The sequence below is a fragment of the Perca flavescens genome, chromosome 6, assembly GCF_004354835.1.
Source record: "Perca flavescens isolate YP-PL-M2 chromosome 6, PFLA_1.0, whole genome shotgun sequence".
Taxonomy (NCBI): Eukaryota; Metazoa; Chordata; class Actinopteri; order Perciformes; family Percidae; genus Perca; species Perca flavescens.
The window spans coordinates 26,947,928-26,970,944 of record NC_041336.1 but is presented as its reverse complement, the minus strand read 5'-3'; the positions used below and the strand labels follow the sequence as shown (position 1 = coordinate 26,970,944).

At 39.8% G+C, this 23,017-nt stretch overlaps 1 protein-coding gene across 4 annotated transcripts in view; it reads left to right on the top strand.

Moving 5' to 3' along the window:
- The window catches only part of LOC114556692 (CUB and sushi domain-containing protein 3), a 258,762-nt gene that overhangs the window by 168,500 nt on the left and 67,245 nt on the right, over positions 1–23,017 (top strand). For 3 of the 4 annotated variants that reach the window (XM_028579713.1, XM_028579711.1, XM_028579714.1), the window contains exons 38-46: positions 5,463–5,581; positions 6,736–6,805; positions 9,531–9,647; positions 9,870–10,079; positions 10,741–10,929; positions 11,979–12,156; positions 15,490–15,635; positions 16,244–16,324; positions 17,154–17,267. In XM_028579713.1, the coding sequence (XP_028435514.1) occupies positions 5,463–5,581; positions 6,736–6,805; positions 9,531–9,647; positions 9,870–10,079; positions 10,741–10,929; positions 11,979–12,156; positions 15,490–15,635; positions 16,244–16,324; positions 17,154–17,267 (1,224 nt within the window). The remainder of the gene's footprint in view (positions 1–5,462; positions 5,582–6,735; positions 6,806–9,530; positions 9,648–9,869; positions 10,080–10,740; positions 10,930–11,978; positions 12,157–15,489; positions 15,636–16,243; positions 16,325–17,153; positions 17,268–23,017) is intronic. The other variant, XM_028579712.1, reaches the window with a different exon arrangement.

Sequence of the window (23,017 nt, the reverse complement as noted above, 5' to 3'; positions counted from 1 at the left end):
GCCTCAGATCAGATGAAACAATTATAAAATCAATCATTGACCTTTGGCCTAGGGTGCTCTGGTACCACGTACACTTATGAGCATCCCTATGTTCGAACATGGTGTTCGTTATAGACAATCCATGACTAGCACGGAAGTCCAACAACAAACAACCACTCTGGTTTAGATCAGGGAGGCCGTTCCTCCCAATCACGCCTCTCCATGTGTCTCCATCATTGCCCGCGTGTGCGTCCCCCAGCAGAACTATGTAGTCCCCGACTGGAGCCCCTTACAGGACTCTGTACCTGAATTTATGCACTTTTCAAGTAAATTATTATATCATGGCTCATTAAAGACCAAGAGCAAAAATCACAGTCATCTGGTCCATACACATACTTTACTTGCAATCAAATCACATATTCTTAACACTTGCTTCTTCAGCAGTGAACCATACTGTAAGCTGTGCTGCGGTAATGTACACGGCAATACAACGTAAAATGGCTATGATGTGGTCTTTCTCTCATGTGCTAGTCAGTATGTACTTTGCAACTCTCAATTTAATGCTAGTGCAACGCCACCAGAAGTGTCACTTTCATTTTGATGCAAGTCTCTTTATTTGCACCGTTAAGTTTAAATGCAGATGGACTTTGAAATTAATTTGGTAAATCATAGTAAGTGATGGAGGTTAGTTGAATACAGCGTGTTTTGAAAAAGTAGCCTGAATAATTAGGTTGAAGATTCCAGAATTTGTTTACCTGTATTGAAAAATGGATATTCAGCCATTTTAGCCATTGATGAGTAAGAAACCCAGAAACTGGAAACTGCCACAGGCACCGTCCTGATGAAGGCAAGATAGCCAAAAACGCTCAATGAATAAATCATGGGGTACTGGAGGAGAGTTGTTGAACCTGTTTTAATTGTGATGGACTGTGGTGGGATTTAACATAATAGGTACATGACCTTCTGTATTTCTGTACACACTAAACATCAGACTGTAAGCGAGGTGCACAGCAGGCATTCTCACGATACATACTTAATTCTGAGCTATCTCTCCTTCCCACCCACTGCTTTTAAAAGGATTGAAGAAGCTGATGTCATTGATGATTATTGAATCTCACTCTGACTTTACTTGCAGATACTGACATTCCTACCATTAGTGTATTTTATCCTCCCGTATTTTTTTCAAGTTGTACTGCATCTTGACGGGACCGTTTTTGTGCTTCTCAATTATCAAAGTTATAAAAATAATCTTGCCTATGTGCATTCGCACCCCACAAGTAACCGATTTTGTGCCCTCTTTCAAGAAATGTGAGGCTTGTGTCAGTTTTCTTTTTATTGTCATGATGGCAGGATCAAGAAGGTTGACTATGTTTGCAAATTAATATGATCGTGGTTTTGATACTGTCAGTTAATTTTGCAGATTACCTGGTGGTTTTACTTAATTATGAAGGTAGCGAAAATTTAACTATTTTTCTGGTTAATGATGATAATGAAGAATGATGATCAGCATACAGAGGAAGATAACAACGATCTGATATTTGTGATGATAATCATCCCTAGTTACTACTAGCTATTTATAAGCCTGTCAAAGTTACTTATTACCTTCAAATATGGACGTATTGCTCATTTCATTTTTCAAAATAAGATAATATGATTTATTTGATGTGAATAGTTGCATTCTGGATTAATGTAGGATCATCGAAAAAAATGTTGAATGCATTTTATCAGAATTCTAAAGTAGTCAAATATGATAGCTTAGATAGCATTTTAACTCAGTGACAGATGTGAGATTTTTGTTCAAACTGACAGGAACTTTGGGTTTACAACCTCCTCATATAATAAAGGCAAAATGTGATAAAATAAAACATTGTTTTGTGTCATACGGGGTCAAGGGTCAACTGACTGTGAATAGTTTACAAAAGCTTTATAGCCAATACATAACATACTATTCAGCCTCTTCCCCCATAAGTCAAATGGGACACAACCAAATGCTGATACTCACATTTTGATCGGATCATCCTAACATGTAAGGAGGGCTTACAGGCAAGCATGATAGCTTATTTTGCAGATAGATAGATATGTTGATTAACAGTGAGATAGACCAGTCGGTTTGTGTACAAGCTCAACTTCACACGACACAATGATTGAGGCCGAAATGTGCATTTGATGTACCTTAAATTATCTTTTCTACTCCATTCTTTCCTACTGCACATGTCTTGAACCTTTCAACCTTTGCTGCTGCATTTCTGTGTACCCTTACATAGAGACCGCTTTTCCACTCAGTAAACTATTCTCTATTGTGTAACCTGCATGTTTTTGCTTTTGCATCTGCAAAGTAGCTTTCATTATGTTGGTGTATTTTTTGCGACCAACCTACTTTTTCAAATATTAAACACTTTTCTTTTCATGTCCAATATATTATTGTAATAAATACATTTATGTAAATTCCTACAAGAGTAGGTAAAACTCTCAGCTACACTTGAAGTAGGCAAGTTTAGCTAGTAACTGGTGACACACTTCTATTTTTGAGATTAACAAAAACATTTTTTAACTTTTTTAACACCACACACAAAGAACATAAATCCCTTAAAAAAGGGAAGTGGGAGGCACATATACAAACTGTTGTAATTCCTACACCGTTCACCTGATTTGGATGTAAATACCCTCAAATTAAAGCTGAAAGTCTGCAGTTAAAGCACATCTTGTTCTTTTCATTTCAAATCCATTGTGTGGTGTATAGAGCCAAAAAGATTAGAATTGTGTCAATGTCCCAATATTTATGGACCTGACTGTAGGTTATCATGTATCCCAGTCCACAATTCCTGGACCTTATCACAGGACCATAGGACATGAAGTAGTTGGCTATCCTCTTACATATCCAACAATTTGGTGTGTCTATCAAATCAATTCTCAACAATCTGGGGGGAGTCCAATAGAAGCAATGCATAATGCTGACACACACTTCTGACATTTCATTGGCTAAATACAACCGGCAAGACATGCTGTTAAAAATATGAAGCATGTTTCATGGACGGGACTCCCTCCAGACGCAGTTGCGTACTCGGGAACAGTGGGTGTCGACCTTCTCACAGCAGGGTGACACCAATCCTTGCCAAAATGTGTATTCTGACAACTTGACTGGAACCCATCTGGAGCTCAAGGGTGCCGTCTGTTAATGGGCACACACACTTAAACTGACCTGAGCGTAAAGGTCCATCTGTGACCTGGCACACTGCCTCTGGCTGTGTAAATTGGACCCTTACTTTGATTGTCTATTACTGATTAATGCAGCCTTTAATATATGCTTACCAACAAAATGTTTTTCTGACCTCAGGTTTGGTTGAATCCATGAAGTTTTGTATGAATAAGTTTATTTCTAGTGTTCTCTGTGTGACATGAATGTACAGATACACATGCACTTTCTTTTTTGTTCCTGTATATAATGCAAACAGAGCAGAGCATCTATTACAATATTTCACCAATCCTATATTCACTTTGATTCTTTGAACCACTATTGAAGTAATAATGCACTGCATTAGGAAACTGACGATTGTTCCCTACAGTTAAAACAAACATGATCATTTCATGAAACAGTTATTTATAGCTGCATTGTGCTTTGATGTCAAACCTACATCATGGCAGCCTTTCACTATAGGCAGCTCTTTCATGAATTGCATCACCAAATCTCCTTGAATCAATTTCATATTAAATTGTCAAAGTCATACTTTATTTAAACCCACATATGACAAAACTTCAAAGAATCCACCCACTCATCTTGTGCAGTAGCTCTTCTTTAGTTGTTGTATCTGTGAATATCTGTCATATTGCTTCCTGCTCTGCGCTCTTAGGTTACTCTCTCCTCCCACCCAAATATCCTCTGTAAATATCACTAGATGCTCAGTGGAGTGGCCACTCCTGCTACTCAGTGCTCTGAAGAGTTGCCTATAAATTGTTCTGAATCTTTTGTGGCCATTTCGGCTGATATGTTTACATTCATCCACCCACCTACTCGCTTGGGCAGGTTAACTCTTTGAGTGGGCTTGTGTGTGAGTGTTTGTACATTTGTGTGTATTTTTCTTTTTTGAGGGCTGTGTGTATGTGTTATTTTTGCCTACACATAGGTTGGGATACAGTACATTGGTCTTATTTTTGTAGCTGGGTTAGAATATCCTTTCCACTACCTTTCACCCTACAGCCTGCTTAATAATGGAAAAAACGTATGCATGAATGTCTATGCGCTTTTACAAAGGTCTCCTTTCTTTCATTTATGTATTATTGGTGCAGCAGCACAACAGCCAATTTTAATACTGAATTCAAACAACCTATTGACAGATGACTTGACAGTTGAAAACTTACAAAAATGAGCATTTTTTTCCATTGCTACTTTTCACTGAGTGTGTATAGGCATATCAATAATGAAGTAAAATGTGAGATGTTTGCTTCTCTGCCTGCAGTTGTGAATTTTATATGCATTTGTTGAGTCTCCTCTAGGACATCTTATTCTGAAACTGTAGAATATATTTTCTGTCTGTAAAAGTGACTGTAGCTTAAATTAACCTCAAATTACCTTACGTTAAAGGTGCTCTAAGTGATGTGACGCGTTTTTTAGGTTACAACATTTTTTTTGTCACATACAGCAAACATCTCCTCACCTCACTCCTCCTCTATCCGCTAGCTGCCTGTCCCCTGAACACACTGTAAAAAAACACGGTCTCTGTAGACAGCCCATGACTCAACCAGCTCCTTGTCAGTTATTGGCTGGAACACAGTTTGTTATGGTTCGTGGGGCAGGTTGGCACAGTTTGTTTTTGTTGTCGTTTGTGGACCCTAGGCTGTCTACAGAGGCTGCGTCTTTTTACAGTGTGTTCAGGGGACAGGCAGCTAGCGGATAGGGAAGAGATGTTTGCTGTGTGACAAAAAATGTTGTAGCCTAAAAAACGCATCACATCACTTAGAGCACCTTTAACACAGCCCATAGCTGGGATCACCATTGCTTTTAACCCAATAAAACACAATATCAGGTCTCTCGGTACTCGGCACTGTATTCACTTTGTTCCAATGGAGCTCAATGCTTCTGTCAAGGATTGCTTTGTAATTTCACAGTGATCGCTTCAGATCACAGTCAGAAGGATTTTGCGATTACAGCCACCAGTAGAATAGCTTTGTGACTTGTTCCAGTTTCTAAATGTTATGATAATGGGAAGGAGGAAAAAAAAACGTACTCAATTATTGTGCAATTACAAGCACATTAAAATGAGGCACTGTGTAATTACATGTTTTTAAATATTTGGTTTTAATTCAATGTTTCCCTTTTCTCCATAGGTATTAGGTCATTAAGTGTAAATGTTGCCATTAAATATGTAATGGATTTTCAATAATTAAACAATAACAGATGTGTTGAGCAGTTGCAGGTTTTGATTGTAGCCATAATGTGCAGAAGAATGATCGCTGTCCACACTTGTGTGTTGTGACTCTGTCCTAAGCAATAGGTTTGGATTCGTGCCCAGAGCCGCTGCCTCCCAGTAACGGCCAGAAAGTGGGCGACCGCTACACCGTGGGTGACATGGTTTCCTTCCAATGTGATCAGGGCTTCTCGTTACAGGTAGGTGAAAACATACAGTGCTGGTGAAGCGGATATCCAGATATTTTATGGTTATGACAAGTGAATCATATCTACCTGCCTGGAGTGACAATTTTTAAGGGAATACCCCCAAAGGCTGAGTCTGTCAGGGCAGCGTTACTAAGTACTTTTTCTATGTAATTTGTGTGTGTGTGAACGGAAGCAGTATTTACAGAAAAGAAATGTGGGAATGCACAAGGGTGAGGTAACTATCCATGTATTTAAGCTTGCATCTTTATTGTGTGTACTTTGCTTGCGTGCTTCTCTGCTTGGATGTTCGTGTGTGTTCATGTGCGCTTGTTACAAAGCAGCTTTAACTTTCCCCAATCCTCCTCGAGTAGATACTGTAGCTCTGGCGTTTTCAGCTGTAGAACCCTCCAACGCCACGGGCGATGGATTGTGTTAACAGTTGCCTCACTAATCCCACACCGATTTTTCTTCATGTCTCGGGCATTCACTTCTTTTCACATTCTCTCTGGACCAACCAGCAACTTCTTACACACATCTTAAGGCTGAGTGTCTGAACACCAGAAATAGACCAGAGGCCATTGTAGACAAAAACACAAGTATAGCTGAGTCTTTTGAGTTTACGTGTATGTGTGTCGTACAGCTGTGTATACACAACCATGCTTAAGTAGATGTCTGTTTTCAGGTTTGACGTTAGTGTACGAGCTGGCTGGAGAATACACATGTATTAATGCATTTTACTAGCATCTTAGCTGCAGGAAACGTCCGGACTGCACTACATTTTGAAAGGATTAAAACAGTGCTAAGAATATTTTACAAATTATATTGTTTTATCTAACAGAAAACAAGTGTGAAAGTAGGATGTCTTTTCTAGAACACATCTCTCAGTAGTCTAGTAGTCAGTACTCTTGCTGCCCCAGCTAGCAGCAAGAGGTCCCTATCCTACTCTTGATACCATCAAATATTTACACACAAGACCTTGAAAAGAGGATTTTGAGAAATCCAAAAATCTGACTGTTGACCAATTCCAAAGATCCATTGGACAGAGATACAATCTGCTTGCAGAAGACCTGTCTGTTAGATATCTTAGTGGTTCTTCTTTTTTCTTTTAAATTGCACTATATTTTGGAGGTGCTGAATATATTGTTTTTGTTTGTTTCCCTGAACAGGGTAATGCATATATTACCTGCATGCCTGGCCCCGTCAGAAGGTGGAATTACCCTGTGCCACTGTGTTTAGGTAATGTATTATTTTATACAGTCTGACATTGCCAGCGTGCATGCTTTCAATAAGGTGCCAAATGCCAAAACCGTATTTGTTGCATCAAACACAGATTCAGTCTATTTTTTTGTCTTTTGCCATTCATTTTTTCTCATTGACTTTTTCCTTGTTTATCTTTTTTTTTTACTTTACAATACTTTGCTCATGCACAGCCACACAATAGATCAATGGCCTAACAGAGGACTTGTATTAGAGAAAGCAACAATTTCATTGTAAGACCAGGGGAGGGGATGATGGGTGGGCGTGGAGGCTTGAGGGGTAGGGATTATGAATTTTCAGAAAAATCAATAAGGCTTTGCACCATCTCGGTGTGTTGTTTGATTTCTGATGCCTCTGATGAGAGTCTCTACTCTCCCCCGACACTTCCTCTAAAGTTGATTGCCACAGTGACGGATTCCAGAGATTACTAAGGAAGCGTACGACTTTCTCTTTTGACACCTCACTGTTCTGTTGCCCCCAATTACACATGTACATAAACTTACACACACTAGTGCGAAGGGCGTGTAAACACACAGCCGCTTGCAAATGAATGCACTCACTCACTGCACTCTTCTGTAAATGTCCTGTCCCTTGGTTTTCACAGTTCACTGCAGACATATATCCTAGCTTTACTGTTGACAGGCCTGTTCTTAAATGCGCGTGTCCTTGCTGTTGTTAAAATGAACATAATTCCTTGTGTTAATTATAACATAATATACAAGTACAATTATCCCCTTACCCCCACCAATACATTTCTGGAAGAAACTTGAAACTTTAATTCAGCTGTATATTTGGAATAATAAACAACCTAGGCTAAAATACTCTACCCTGCAACGTACCATAAACACGGGAGGCTTGGCTCTCCACAACCTTAAAATGTGTCACAGAGCCTTTCAGCTACTGGCCCTCAGAGTGTGGATGGACCCCTCATCTGCAGTTCCATGGAGAGAAATAGAGCAAGACTGCAAGACCTTGCCTTTGCAGGGGTGTGTCCAAAAAAGTGTCCAGTGTTATCACCAACACAATGACCAACTTTAAACAGGTGGAGGAGCAACTACGCTACACCATTAAGTGGCATTTGAATACTCCAGTATGGCACAATGCACACTTAATGTCTGGTAACAAACCCTTTACTTGTAAATAGTGGAGTGACAGAGGTATTTATACTTTAGACCAGCTATTCAGTGAGAAAGGTATGTTGAGTTTTGAAGATCTGAGAGCTAGTTTTGAGGTCCCCAGTACACCAGGCGCACTGTCATTAAATGGTTTGTTGATTTTCCTTTGAGAGGAATAGTGTCCAGGATTTATGCTAAACTGATACAAGTATCCATAGGAGAACTCAGTTTGGGACAACATTTTCCACTGTTCCAAGAACCCAAATCGCCAGCAGATCCACTTCAACATATGCCATAGGACATATTGGACTCCTCAGAAGAGATACAACTCTAAAGTCAGTCCCACTGACCCATTGCACGTTCTGTCAACCTGAACAAACTGGAACTTTCCTGCATATGGTCTGGGAGTGTGAACAGGTGCATGTGTTGTGGAATAAAACAACATCAATAATATCTGATGTGATAGGATGTAGAACTCCTGACCCGATTGTTTTGTTACTTAATGACAACTCTAAATTATACCAGCTCAACTGCAACCAAGAAAATGATAGCTCAGCGCTGTTCTTTTTGTTTGGCTGTTCTTTGCACCATCTGCTATCACCAGTCACACGTTGTGTAATTTGTTTTGTATGTCTGAAGGTGCCAATAAAAAAAGTTGATCACAAACAAAATGCGCTTGTTAGCTCAATTCCTTGCTGGTTTACAGTACATACGCTCACCCCAGCACCCCAGGATCTGTATTTACTTTGATGCTGATAAACCCACATAAAAGTGGTTGCATGCCCCTACACAAACGGTATAACATCCTCATAAGTTCCTCTCCTCTTATCTTCTCTTTCATTTCATACACAAACTGGTCATGCTGGTTTCCCTCACCAGCAGCACAATTAAATCCCAAGATAATGTTAGCCTCATTCTGGCCTTGCTTGATGGTATCCAAAGAAATGGCAGCAATACCCCTTGTATTTCCAACTATTGGCCACATAAATAGGCCTGTTAGGGTTGAGATGGGAAAAGGTGAAATTATTTATTATTTAACTAAAAAGTTTACATTGGGGCCTGTGGTGGCTATAATTGCATTACACCTGGGGGTTTATGTAAGACTGGGTTATGTGCCACAGGAGAGGGGGATGAGTGTAACCTTCACAGCAAGCTGAAGTGTTCTCTAATTCACAGTCACAGAAGAGAGGTGGGGTGTTGGAGGGGGAGGGTGAAGTAATCACTGCCACCGCTGAGCAAAACTGTGGTGCTGTATTGAAAATCGACTCCCTCATTTATTTTAATTTAAAGCACCACCAAACAAGGCATGTGCATGAGTCTGTTATCTTTTCACGGATGCCCTTATGGAGCATAATCCCCACAGTCAAGCAGAGATGTGCTTGCACAAGTCACAGACATGCTCAAACACCAGAGACATAAACACATAAGCATATACTGCATATATAAACATACACAATAATTGTGCATGCATTGAAACCCACAAAGACACAATGCTCTTTGCCTCCCAGTGATTGTTTTTTCTTTGTTTTCCCATGGAGCCGTTCTGTGGAGAAGTGACATGTTCTTTCTCCTTGGTTGCTCTCCCTTAGCTCAGTGTGGCGGCTCTATGACAGACTTCAGCGGCGTCATCCTCAGCCCAGGCTTCCCAGGGAATTACCAGAGCAGCCTGGACTGCAGCTGGAGAGTTCAACTCCCTATTGGCTTTGGTCTGTCATCCCCCTTCTGTCTTTCCTTTCTTCTTCTCTCTCTTTTTCTTTTTTTGTTCTGCTAGCTTTAATGTCTTTTCTGCTGCTTGGTCCTGCATTGTTCTGTTAACTTCTCTCCTCTTCTCTCGACTTATTGCGTTAAAAAAAGATCCTTCTAGTGCATGCTACTTTATTAATATATTCAGATTGTCTCCTACATTAACCCTTTCTTTTTGGTTTTAGGGATCCATCTGCAGTTTCTAAACTTCTCCACAGAGCCTGTTCATGACTATCTGGAGGTGCGCAGCGGGAACCTGGAGACAGGAACAGTGATTGATCGGTTCAGTGGCCCTGTTGTGCCCAGTTCTCTCTTTAGCACCACCCACGAGACCACTCTTTTCTTCCACAGCGACTACTCCCAGAACAAGCATGGCTTCAACATTGTCTACCAGGGTGAGGAGCAAATATGGGTCCTTATGGTGAAGTTAAATATTTTTTGTTTGTTTTTATCATAGCAGCAGTTGAAAAAGTGGAAAGAGATTGAAGAGTTTGCTAATAGAACACTTAAAAGACCATCAGTCAGGTTAGATACAGACCAGGGACAGAGCTCAGTCTTGCAAGGCAGACGCATTTACTGAGGTTGTAAGATTACAAAAGGTTAAAGAATAAAGAAATAGAAATCAATGCTGACCGCTGAGACATTCAATATTACATATCCTTGAATAGTAATAGTGTTGGCTAGGTCAGTTGAGTATTTTATGTGTTAGAGCCAGTGTGGATAATAATAATTAGTTATAGACTAACAATATAACAAAACTTTGAATTAGAACTTTTTAGACAACACCTAAATAAAAACATTTTCATGAAGAGAGAACTACATTTTGGGGCTTCAACCACTGTAGGTAGGAGGTATGTTTTCAATAAAAGAGAACATAATAATCTAGGCAATCTGGTGATTACATTTCACCAGTGATGCAAGGTTAGCTGTTCTTAACAGCTCACTAGCCAGGCTTTGGTTCTTATAGTATTATAGTGGTAGTGTTTTAGTATTTGCTTCCTGGAGTCTGTGTTTCATAAACCTTCTCTTCTGTGTGTGCTTTTGTTTTTCCCCCAGCATATGAGCTACAGAGGTGTCCGGACCCACGACCGTTTCGTAACGGCATAGTGATCGGTCAGGACTACAGTGTGGGGATGACCATTTCCTTTGAATGCCTTCCAGGTTACACTCTGCTTGGAGAACCATCTCTCACATGTCTGCATGGAGTCAGCAGGAACTGGAATCACCCCATACCTCGCTGCGAAGGTGACTGGGCTAGTGCCTCTTCTAAAAAAAAATAAAAAATAAAAAAACAGGTATTTTTTCTAGCCTGTGTTGTTCATGTGCAGACAAAAAGACTACTATTGCACTACCAAGACCTATATTCTTCCTCCAAATAGCCTACATTTACAGTATCAACACATTATATTTATCGGTCATTAAATGCCTTTTATTTGATTTATTTTTTGACAGATTACCCAAATTTAGTGGCGAGATACTTAAATAACTATGTACAAATCCTTGTGAAAGTCATGCAGGCTGCTTTCTGAGAAGCTGACAAAAATTAAGACAGAGGTGCTTTTTAATCGCCATTACCCACTAAAATAAGGTCTTTGAAGTTATTTTCAATAGACAAATATAGGTTCTTTAGTCTGCTTTATTCCTGTCCGTTATTATAGCATGTTAAAGTATCCAACTCACTTTTACCACCAATGTAGCACCATTTCACTGAACTATAAACTGACACAGCCCATACATATATAATGATATATGGAGCATTGGCAAATCTTTCTTACAAAGCTTACAAAGCTGATTGTCTCTGTTGTAAATTTCAAATTATGGCTTTCCTGTCATAAGTTAATTCAAGCGGTAACATGTGTTTGAAGTCCACAACAGATATTTGTCAGAGAAAGTGGTAAATAGTTTTGTCTCTTCCGTAGACACCGTATTGTCCTTGTCAAGTTTACAGTCCTTTTTTTGGATCCTGAGGGCAGCGCTTTGGCTTTGACTCCAAGGTCAAAGTTAAATTTTAACACATTCCCTCTGAAGGCATATGACGGGGGAGTTTCATTGTCAGAATTACTTAGTGTCCTCAAGTTCACGGCATCCAGTAACCATCCCATGCAGTTGTATCTAACAGGTGCATTCTCCCTCAGTATCTCAGTGATAACCAAATAACACGCAGTTAGGGTTTGTTTTATCAACAGTTAGTGGCGATACAGTCATAAACCAAGTTTTATGACTTGAGCTAAATCAAAGACTGGCCTTCTTTTTTTTATCCAGCCTCTCTGATTTGTTTTTTTCCATCCCTCCAGCTCTCTGTGGTGGGAATGTAACATCCATGAATGGCACGATTTACTCTCCTGGACACCCTGCCGAGTATCCACACTTCCAGGACTGCTTGTGGACTGTCAGAGTACCTCCTGGGTATGGCATCTACATCAATTTCTCTGTTATCAATACAGAGGCAATCTACGATTACATCAATGTGTGGTAAGTTCTCATTTCTTTCTCAGTATGACATTATTTATCAGCTTATGGCACACCTCAAACATGCAAGGTTTTCTGTATACAGAGCTGCATACAGAGTTATGTTGACAATTACTGGGAGGCAGTCTTTCTCAATTAATAGTGACATTTGGTGAAGCTTTAGAAACCAGTGGCAGAATTTACAAGCAATACTGAGCAGTGAGCCACAAAATACACCTTTTTTGTTAAAATGTTCAACAAGTGTGTACCATATACAGTGCATTGTTAGTAGAGCAGCTCCCAAAAGGTTTAACAACTGAAGTTTTATTTATTTTTATTTTTTTTTTTAAACTGGAGTATAACATTTTCTGAATAATATTTTGTATTGGGGCGAGTATTTTCCTTACGTATAGCAACAGCAAAAAAAAAAGCTGCATGCAATTTTGACAAAATGTTAAGGCCATAGGCCAGTTGGACAGGTTTTACTCACAGCTTTTTATGTGACACCCATATTAGTTGATACAACAGCCATCCAAATATGTTGACCTTTTTCTGGATATCTGTGGATAGTTGTTTCTTTCCATGACACCTTTTTTTCTTACAGCCCCTTGCTAAAACAAAGTAGATTGTGGTGCGTGATGAAATAAAAGAAACTGAAGTTAATTTTGAGTCACTGTGTGCCTCTCCTCCCCAGTGAGTTTTACGTAAAAAGACAGAAATAAGTGCAAGCATGAAAACATCACCTTGGATACCTTAATATGTAGAAACTTTAACTCTTGTCTGATAATTTTAGAGCAGTAAACTACTTTATACTACCTGCCTGTTATCAGTCCAGCAGCTGTCGCTCTCTCCTCCTCCCTGTACCTTTCTGTTGCCTCTGTGTAGTATAGTAAGCCTCAGGCAGTCATGGAGCTGTCCTCATGGGTGAGAGAGGAGGGAAATTCCTTCCAGCATATGGGGCTACTATTCACAGTATGAGAAGAGGGAGCTACTGGCACTACTGTTTTCAAATGAAATAGCGCATAAACAATTTTTTTCCCTGATGGTAACATTTCATTTCCCTGCCTGACTGCCGTCTCCCATTTTGCTGATCATTCTGAAATGAAACTGCAATAAGACTTTTTTTAATATATAAGATATTAAAGGTACACACACATACAAAAAAGCATTTAGTGTTCATCATTCACGTGAATAGGCCTGGAGCCACTTGAATGTGCCAGTAATGAAATACTTTTCTCTTGTACAGAAATGGCATTTATATATAATTGAAATAGAAAAGCACTGTCTTCTGGCATGAATCTTGCTTTTTATCCGCAGAGAAAAGTAGCATGTTGTTTGTTCCTACATGCTACATCACATCACAAAAACCTAATTTAAGCTCTCATTAGCAGAGGTGCTTTTGTGTTCTGTGCTGTCAGCAGCTAATGCATGCCTCATAAATGGCTCCACTGCAACTGACAAGTTCTATTATCACCCCATAGCCATCCACCCATCTATCCATCATGGGGTATGGCATAGGGAGAAATGTTCGTGGTAAATGTAGTTTTACATTGCAATAGCGAAACATGTCATGATAGAGTAAATGACCTGAACAAATCAATTTAGATGCAATCTATTTGTATATCTAATGATTAGGTGGAAATGCCCGTTTTCCCTTATCTAGTGACTTAGATATCTCACAAATCAAGTTGCATCATGGCATAGATGCAAAATTCCTATATTGGCAAAAATTTGTCCTGCTCATGCTACATTGCTCTCAATAGAGCTAAAGATAATAATGGGTTTACCTACCTTAGTAGAAACAGTATAGAAAAACTCCAGAGGTTGCCAAATCTTAATCATCTCACAGTGTGTGTATTGTCGTATTTGCCAACCTTACAGCTATCTGTCCATCCATCCGTTTTCAGCCACTTCCCTCCAGCTCCACCTGGGGGATCTTGAGGTCCACCCAGCTCAGCTAGAATATATAAGCATGTTCTGGGTCTGCCCCCGGGTCTCTTCTTCCAGTTGGTCGTGCCTGACATAGCTCCACAGTGAGGCTTCCCAGAGGCATCTTCATTAGTTATTTGAACTGGCTCAACTGGCTCTTTTCAGGAGGAGCACTAGAGCAGCAGGTGTACTTCGAGCTCCTCCCAAATATCCCCCTTCTCACTCTCAGACCCCAACCTGCCCCGGCAGCTCATTTCAGCTCTTTGTATCCGTAAATTGAGAACTTCACCTTCAGGCTTAGCTCCATTTTCAACATGACATTTCAGTACTATGCCACTTGTCAATTTCACACTACATTGTACCCTCATTCAGGAACAAGGCCCATAGATACTTAAACTCTTTCACTTGAGGCCGCAGCCCTAACTGGCAATGGTGGATGCTGCCCAAGAGATGCTTCAGACACAACAGGCTGACAACATTTAGGGCCTTCAGCATCTCAGGGTGAATCTCATCCACTGGTATCATGCCAATCACTATTTTAGTGTTACTACCCCTGGCCTCTTCTCTTTTTATCTGTTTTGTAATTTATAGTTGCCTTAAGGAGTTGGTTGACTTCTTACCATCACTCTAAACATATTATTATTGTCACATCTTTGCCACATGTTGATTGTTCTATGACATTCTGTGTAATTCAAGTTTGATCTTCAAGTGTAGACATGTCATTGAACTGGAGATAAGATGCCATGTACTGTAGTTACAGTAATGTGGGTATACACTCCCATGGACATACCCACCCTTCACAGTTAACAACCTAATCTCCATAAAGAGTGAAAATCCAAAAGGTCATTAAGATTAAATTAAATTTTGATTCCCAGGGCTACAGTTCCTTATATGTCATGTTATTAAGTTAAGGGCTTTAGGACTTTGTGATAATGATCAATACATTTTTTAAACAATTTTATCCTTCCAGAGTAATTATGTACATACACATACAGAATATTAACAGTCTCAACAAAATTTAAAGGAATGTTTTGCAAGTAAAAAAAAACCCGGTTTTGAATTATTTTACATTTTTAATGTATTCTTTATCATAGATTTTTTTTTCCTCAAAAACTTTATTCCGCATCAATATGTAACATGGCTGGAGGAGGCAAAAGTTTCCTTGCTTTACTGCCTCATCAGTTAACATATACTCATCTTCTACTTTGACACTGTTGATTAATGTAAAACTTTTTCTCAGGTCTTCAGAACGACTGCTTGGGGATAACTAGACCTGCTCTTTGATCCCAGCAAGTTATTACTTGTATTTATTTATAAATAATTTGCTCTCTCTCTCTCTCTGTCTGCCATCCTCCTCCCTTCACTTGTTCAATCTCTCTCTTTCCCTCCCACCTCACAACCTCCACTCCTTCCACCTCTCTGTATCAGGGATGGACCCGACCAGGCCTCGCCTCAAATCGGTCAGTTCAGTGGCAACTCCATACAGGAGGGCGTGTCCACCACTGCCAATCAGATCCTCATCAAATTCCACAGCGACTTCAGCACCAGCGGCTTCTTTGTTCTGCATTATTACGGTAACCTCCCCTTTGATACCAGCTAAGTAAAGACCTTGTCCTGCACTGCTGTAATGACCCTTGAATTCATTCAAATTCATTTGATCTTCACTTCTCCACATTGCTGGGACCATAGTGTAGTAATGAAGATCACAAGAGAAAGGAGGGATGCTGGAATGCCTTTAATTTTCCCTCTTTTATGAGTCATTTGGTCTTCCTCATTTTGCTACATGGTTACATGATTACAAATCGTCGTGTGTAATGATAAATGATGAATGCCTTCTTATGCCTGTTTTTCTCCTGTACTATTGAAACACCCCTTAAAAAATCAGTTGATTAATATTAAAATGTCCCCCATCACAGCTAAATTAGTGATTGTTTTTTGATGATCATCAACAGTGATAGGTGGCAATTTATGATCTAATCAAGTTTCATCATGATGAGAGTAAAGAATGTGCTGCAGTTGAATAGAAAATACATATACACACTCCCCCACCCTTCTCTCTCTCTCTCTCTCTCTCTCTCTCTCTCTCTCTCTCTCTCTCTCTCTCTCTCTCTCTCTCTCTCTCTCATACTTGAGTGCACATATACACTGTTGCAGATTTCAGTATTTGTTCTCTCTCTAACAGCATACCAGCTGAGAACATGTCAGCCACCCCCTGCTGTTGCCAATGCCACTATCCTAACCGATGATGACGAGTTTGAAATAGGTTTGTCTTATTTTATTTTGCTTGTTTACTGACCAGGGACGGTGCATAATAAAATACATTTGCACCAGACATAAGGTAATTTGCTCGGACAGCCCTGGACAGAAGAAAGAAATGGGTTTAGACAGCTCAAATGGTTAGACATTCATTTATTAATTAATTTGGCTGTCGGTTGAATCCTTTATTTGTTCTTTGAAACCATTGTTTTAATGTTTAGAGCTTTGCTTTAACAGCATTGTCTGTAGTACATATTCATTTGGGCGTATACATTTTTCTAATATATAAATGTAAATGTATAATACTGGCACTGGACAGATGTTTTTGCAACTTCATTCTATCATTTAACCTGCAATGTGCTTTTGTCTATATTTCTTGCCCTTTGTTGTTCCTTCTTATAGTTCTTTCTTTTGAGTTTTTCTTGCAATTAAATATTAGTTTGAGGGAAGGTCTAATTAGCTCTTCATAAGCTGTTTGTATTTTCAGTGTTCAGAAGTGAGTCAGAATTTAAAATCATATGGCTAGTGGCTGCCTGTGTGTGTGTGGCTGCCTGTGTGTGTGTGTGTGTGTGTGTGTGTGTGTGCGCGTGTGCGTGCGCGCGCCTGTAATGAAGTGCCTTCAGTACTCCAGCTAGCTAAGGGGATGTCAATCTTCATTTGAAAATGTGTTGTTGATTACTGTTTCAAGTGCTGGTGCTGAGAAGGCTTTTACTAACAGCTCTGTGTGTGTGTGGGTGTGGGTGGCTTGGTGGGCGCATGAATGGATGGATATGTTTTTCATATCGTCTCCTGGCCGGTATGTGTTTGTATGATTGCGTGTGTGAATGACCTCACAGGGGACATCATTCGGTACTCGTGCCTGCCGGGCTTCACCTTGGTGGGCAGTGAGATTCTGACCTGTCGACTTGGAGAGCGGCTACAGATGGATGGACCCCCACCAGTCTGTCAAGGTTGGTTTTCTTCAATGTATGAGTGGGTATGGATATGTTTTCTGTGTGTTTGCATGCGTTTCCTCTCAATGTGTGTTCAAATGTCTGTGTGTGCACATGCACTCGCATTTATGTGTATCCATGTTCCGTTATGTGTGCCTCCATGTGTGTGCTAGACGCCACTCTGCCAAGGTTGGTTGCAGTCAGCAGCACCCACTTTTGATGCATCATTTAACAGAAGGCTCCTGGTGGCAAACTGCATCTCTATTCTAATTTGTCAAGACTCAGAGTTGGAATACTACTGACCCACGATCATAGACCTGCACTCCCCTTGTACCAGCACTTGGCTGTGAGTGATCAGTGTGAAACAGATCAGCAGGTTTCATCTACATGTTTTTTTTTTTTTTTTTTGCAATGTAACAAGGTTGATGGAGGCCAGTCATAGCTGTTTATTCCATAGAAAGATGGAAGCTTATATTTTACCCCTTAATCCCTGCTCAAATGGCCCAATGGCTTTAATTGATGTAAAATGTCTTCGTAGCCATGCTTTTTCAGAAGAAAGATTTTCAAAACAGAAGCAAAGAAAAATAACTTGTCTGTAGTGTCTGCATCAAAGATTTTGTTTTGACCAAAAAACAAATGCCCTCAACCTGCCTGTCATGCCAGTACATCTCTGCCGCAGACAACAGAGCGCTCTGAAATCTTCTATTCCCTGTGGGGATAGGCATCTTTTGAAGGGCCCTGAAGTCCTTTGTCTATTCTTGAGTTGATGAGCATTTCTGTCTTTTTATTTCTAGAAACTATGAGTAATTGCATTGGACTTGTGATCAAGCCATGACAAATGCTCGACAGACCCAGAGCCTGCATCCATAAAGCATCTTAGAATAGGACTAGTGATTTGGAACCTATTTGCTCATCCCTGGCTGTTATTATTTGATGTCTGCCGTGATGACTTGGTTCTTACCCTGTAGCGTTTTTGCAGCTGACATTGTTTTGCTCTTAAAAGAAAGAATTTGGCTAAATTCATTTTAGTACATGGAAAGTGCCACAAGTAAAGGAACACATCGTATAGCAAAGCTTAAGTTGAGTGACCTGACTGGTGATCCAAGCTATTTTAAGCTACTTACATTCCTATATACTTTATTCATAAAGGCTACATGCAGCACTGCCAATGAATAGTTCTATTAGTGTATGCACAAAGGTCAAAGAGACCAAAACGTGGCAATTTGATCAAATTTTCTTTGATGTACAGAAAACAACAGGTCTTATATTTACTTGTGCTGCATTGGGCTTTTTTTTAAATCAATAATTTATAAAAGCACAAGGGGTATGAAGTCCTACAGCATTTTATTAGCGTATTAGACAGTGCAGAGTAAAGATACTGTAAATGGGAAACAGAGGAGAGAAAAGCTTCATTGCATACTTGAAGACGGCATCATACATGTCTGGCATACAGATTATTATATTAATGGATTTGCAGTGAAATGTTTTCCAATTCTTAATTTTGTTGTTTGGTTGAAAGTGACCAACTTAGCATATCAGCAACAATAGGAATAGTTTGGAACAATTTGATCTTTATCTTTTTTGCCAATTGAGGGCAAATATTTCAAGCTATGTTGTCTATGTTGGTCTTGCCAGCTCACCTCCTTCTCATGTGTTACTGTTACACAGAGCTCTGCCAAGACCTTACACAGAGCTCTGCCAAGACCAACTAGCTCATATCAACTAAAACTCGCATACTGTACTTAAAATAATTTCACAAGCTTTAATGTGAGTGACTAAATTAACCTGCCAAATCCAGATGGGCAAAGCATCTTGGGACTATTCTGGGTGAACACAACATTGTTTTTCAGTTGGTTTCTTGTGCAAGGCAATCAATCCTACAGCAGAATTTGAAATGTTTTAAACTATTTCATGTTGGACAGCTCAAACTCTCATAAACTGTATCATAGTAAATTGTGTCCATCTGTAATTTATTTTAACTGTGATTAATTGGAATGTTAATTTTGGCTGGTAAAAAAAAAAAACAGGCTTATAACTAAATGTACTTGCGTGAAAAAATGTCTTTTAGTACAATTGGACGCTGAACAGGACACTTTTTTTTTTTTTTTTTCTTCTGAACAGGACACTTTTAGGCAACTAAAATGTTACAATTAACTTTCATGAACTGAAAACACTCTGTGAAAGGGTCAAAGTTCTGAGAGGAAAACACTGACAACACCCAAAAACAAGTGCGAAGCTATTTAAATGTACACAGTGCCATGGATACACATTGCTAAGCCTCTATACTGATTGACAGGTAGCCGTGGTAGCGACTAGTCAGTCACAAGGTAGCCATGCCCTGAAGCATCCCCTGCTTTATTGTCTATTTTACTCTAACTGGGAGCATAATTTACAAAATGAACATCATGCTGTCATCATACTGATTGATTCAGGCTGTACATGAAACTAGCAATAGAGTCCATAAACTCGTTAGGAAAATGTTTGATGTAATAAATTAGTGAGTAAGAAGTAGGTTCATTTTCTCATAGGCATGGGTTACACTTTTCAATGCGACTTTTGTGATCGAATGCACCAGATCGGAACTCAGCTTTGTCCGCAAATATGTGTCTGCATATGTGTGTTCACAGTTGACACTTCTATGCGATCTGCCTGAGCGGATTTTGATCTGATATACATTTCCATCGGGATATATTTCCGCTCAACAAGTGCATCCTAAATGGCACTTGCCTTCTTCTTTTCTTTCTACTTTGTTTATATTTTAATGGTGGCCAGGCAAGTTTGAAACGTGCTTTGTTGAGGACAGCGCTGACATGTGATTAATGCAGCTGCCACAGTGACGGCAGTGCTAAATGACAGCGGGTCTCAGCTGTGCTCCAGCCTCGGTTATCCTCCATCTTCGAATTTCTTCCTTTTGCTCTCGGTTCTGGAGAGGGACTCCTGTGTGGCGGGAAGACAATGCAAGACCTACGTTTGATAGATTGTCCGGATTTTGTCAATATGCTGTCCACACCTCACTGAGATCCGAACTCAGTCGGCATGTGGTCTCACATTGAAAAGACAAGGGTAACCACAGCCTTATACAAACCCCAATTCCAATGAAGTTGGGACATTGTGTAAAATTTAAGTAAAAACAGAATACAATGATTTGCAAATCGTATTTAAGATGTATTCATTTGATTAGGACAATGCACATTAATCAACATTTCTGTAAATCCACCATTGTAAGCTAGACGGTTAATTTTCAACTGTAGTCTAGTTACCTAGCATGCATGTCTTTATGGTGGGAGGAAACCGGAGCACCCGGAGGAAACCCACGCAAACACAGGGAGAACATGCAAACTCCACACAGACAGGCCCTGCCCGGACCGGGGATCGAACTCTGCAGTGCCAACTTGCTGTGAGGCAGAAGTGCTAACCACTGAGCCACCGTGCTGCCCAATTTTGCCTATATTAAATTCAATACACTACAAATACAAGTTATTTAATGTTCAAACTGATAAACTTTATTGTTTTTTTTACAAATATTCACTCATTTTGAATTTGATGCCTGCAACACGTTCAAAAAAAGCTGGGACAGGGGCATGTTTACCACTGTGTTACATCACCTTTCCTTTTAACAATCCTCAATAAGCATTTGTGAACTGAGGACACTAATTGTTGAAGCTTTGTAGGTGGAATTCTTTCCCCTTTCTTGCTTGATGTACGACTTCAGTTGTTCAGTCCGCGGTCTCCATTGTTGTATTTTGCGCTTCATAATGCACATATAAATATGCATTTTGTTCATTTGCACAACGCATTTCAAATGGGAGACAGGTCTGGACTGCAGGCAGGCCAGTCTAGTACCTGCACTCTTGAACTATGAAGCCACACTGTTCTAACACGTGCAGACTGTAGCTTAGCATTGTCTTGCTGAAATAAGCAGATACGTCCCTTAAAAAGACGTTGCTTGGATGGCAGCATATGTTGCTCCAAAACCTGAATGTACCTTTTACCTTTAATGGTGCCTTCACAGATGTACAAGTTACCCATGCCATGGGCACTAACACACCCTCATACCATCACAGATGCTGGCTTTGGAACTTTGTGCTGATAACAATCTGGATGGTCCTTTTCCTCTTTGGCGTGGAGGACATGACATCCATGATTTCCAAAAACAATTTCGCTTTACATGGTAGAGTTTTAACTTGCACTTGTAGATGAAGCTACAAACTGTGTAACTGACAATGGTTTTCCGAAATGTTCCTGAGCTCACGTGGTAATATCTTTTACATAATTTTGTCAAATTCAAAATGAGTGAATATTTGCAAAAAACAAAACAAAGTTTACAACATTTAACATTAAATATCTTGTCTTTGTAGTGTATTCAATTGAATATAGGTTGAAAAGGATTTGCAAATAATTGTATTTTTATTTACGTTTTACACAATGTCCCAACTTCATTGGAATTGGAGTTTATACTTCTACTAGTACAGTGCCCGTTGAAAATATGGAACGGGCCGTTGCTTGGCCTGTGGTATTGCTGCTTGTAGCATTCTCCAGAACCAAATTGTATACCAAAATTACAGAAGGACCCCAAACTACTTAATGTGCAACTCAACTATATAGCCTACTACTGAATTACAGTGTACTTCTACATCAGAGGAAGACATCGTACTACTACATGTACCTGACAGAGAACGTGGCAGATTCAGAATGTAATCACAAAATATCCCAATTAAAATGTGGAGTAATCAGACATTCGCCTCATGGACTCATGTCAGTGCGCTAACCATCCGGCCGGTTATGAGAGCTAATCTGCAAATATCGAAACCAGACCGAGTACAGAGACAATTCTGTCGGCTCCAGAATATGTGTGTCCAGCGTTATGGTAGTGCCTTTTTTTTCTCAACCTTTTTCAACACGATGTTCCTGCCTGTTTTTGGCGTAGAGGGAAACCACAATCTCCGGGGTATCATTGCTTGGCGAGTGGATGATGTTAAGTAGACGTCTAATGTTGTGGGAAGACTGTCGGCCAGGCATAAACCCTGTAACAATACAAGTTTAAGGCACTCAGGCAGCCTGAGGCTATGTCCACTTTTTTATATAGTCTTTGGTTAAAAATCCATACCAAATGAACAGATATCAGGCAAAATACAGTGAATTGAGTATTGTATGGCATATTTAAAGAGTGCAACCAAATGTGTCGTCATATAAATCTTGATCGAATGGCTCCTTAAAATCTGCCTTGAGCATTAAATTGGCATAGTAGTACTATTTTAGTAGTATTGTATGACTTCTTGGTTAGTTTGCCAGTTTCATAGATCACCATATCATTGTTGTTCTTGTGTTGGATATATTATGTCCTTGTGCCACCTCTAGCACGAAACTAATTGCTCTCCTTGGGACATGTACAATTTAACTTAATTTGAGTTGACCTGCAATTCACATCCAAGAGACTGCTACAGTAAGCTTGTAAAGGGGCCGTTTCCTGTTTGCAGCTTGCCGACATGGCAGGAAAAAGAATTCTCCTGTGTTCCTCGATTCCGCTTTTGTTTGCTGTCAACCCTTGTGTTAATTGTCATTTTATGCTTATAAGATAACACTGAAATGTCCTTGCATGGCTATGCAATTTCACCCCCAAATACCCCTGGTTTTTCAGATATTTCCCCTAGGCTCTGTCTTCCTATGAGGAAGGTTATGCAGTAGCTTTGATCAAGGATAGAGCCACAATTGAGTTGACTGCTGTGTTTGCTTGGTAAACTATCTGCCACACTGAGGTTGAGTGTCTA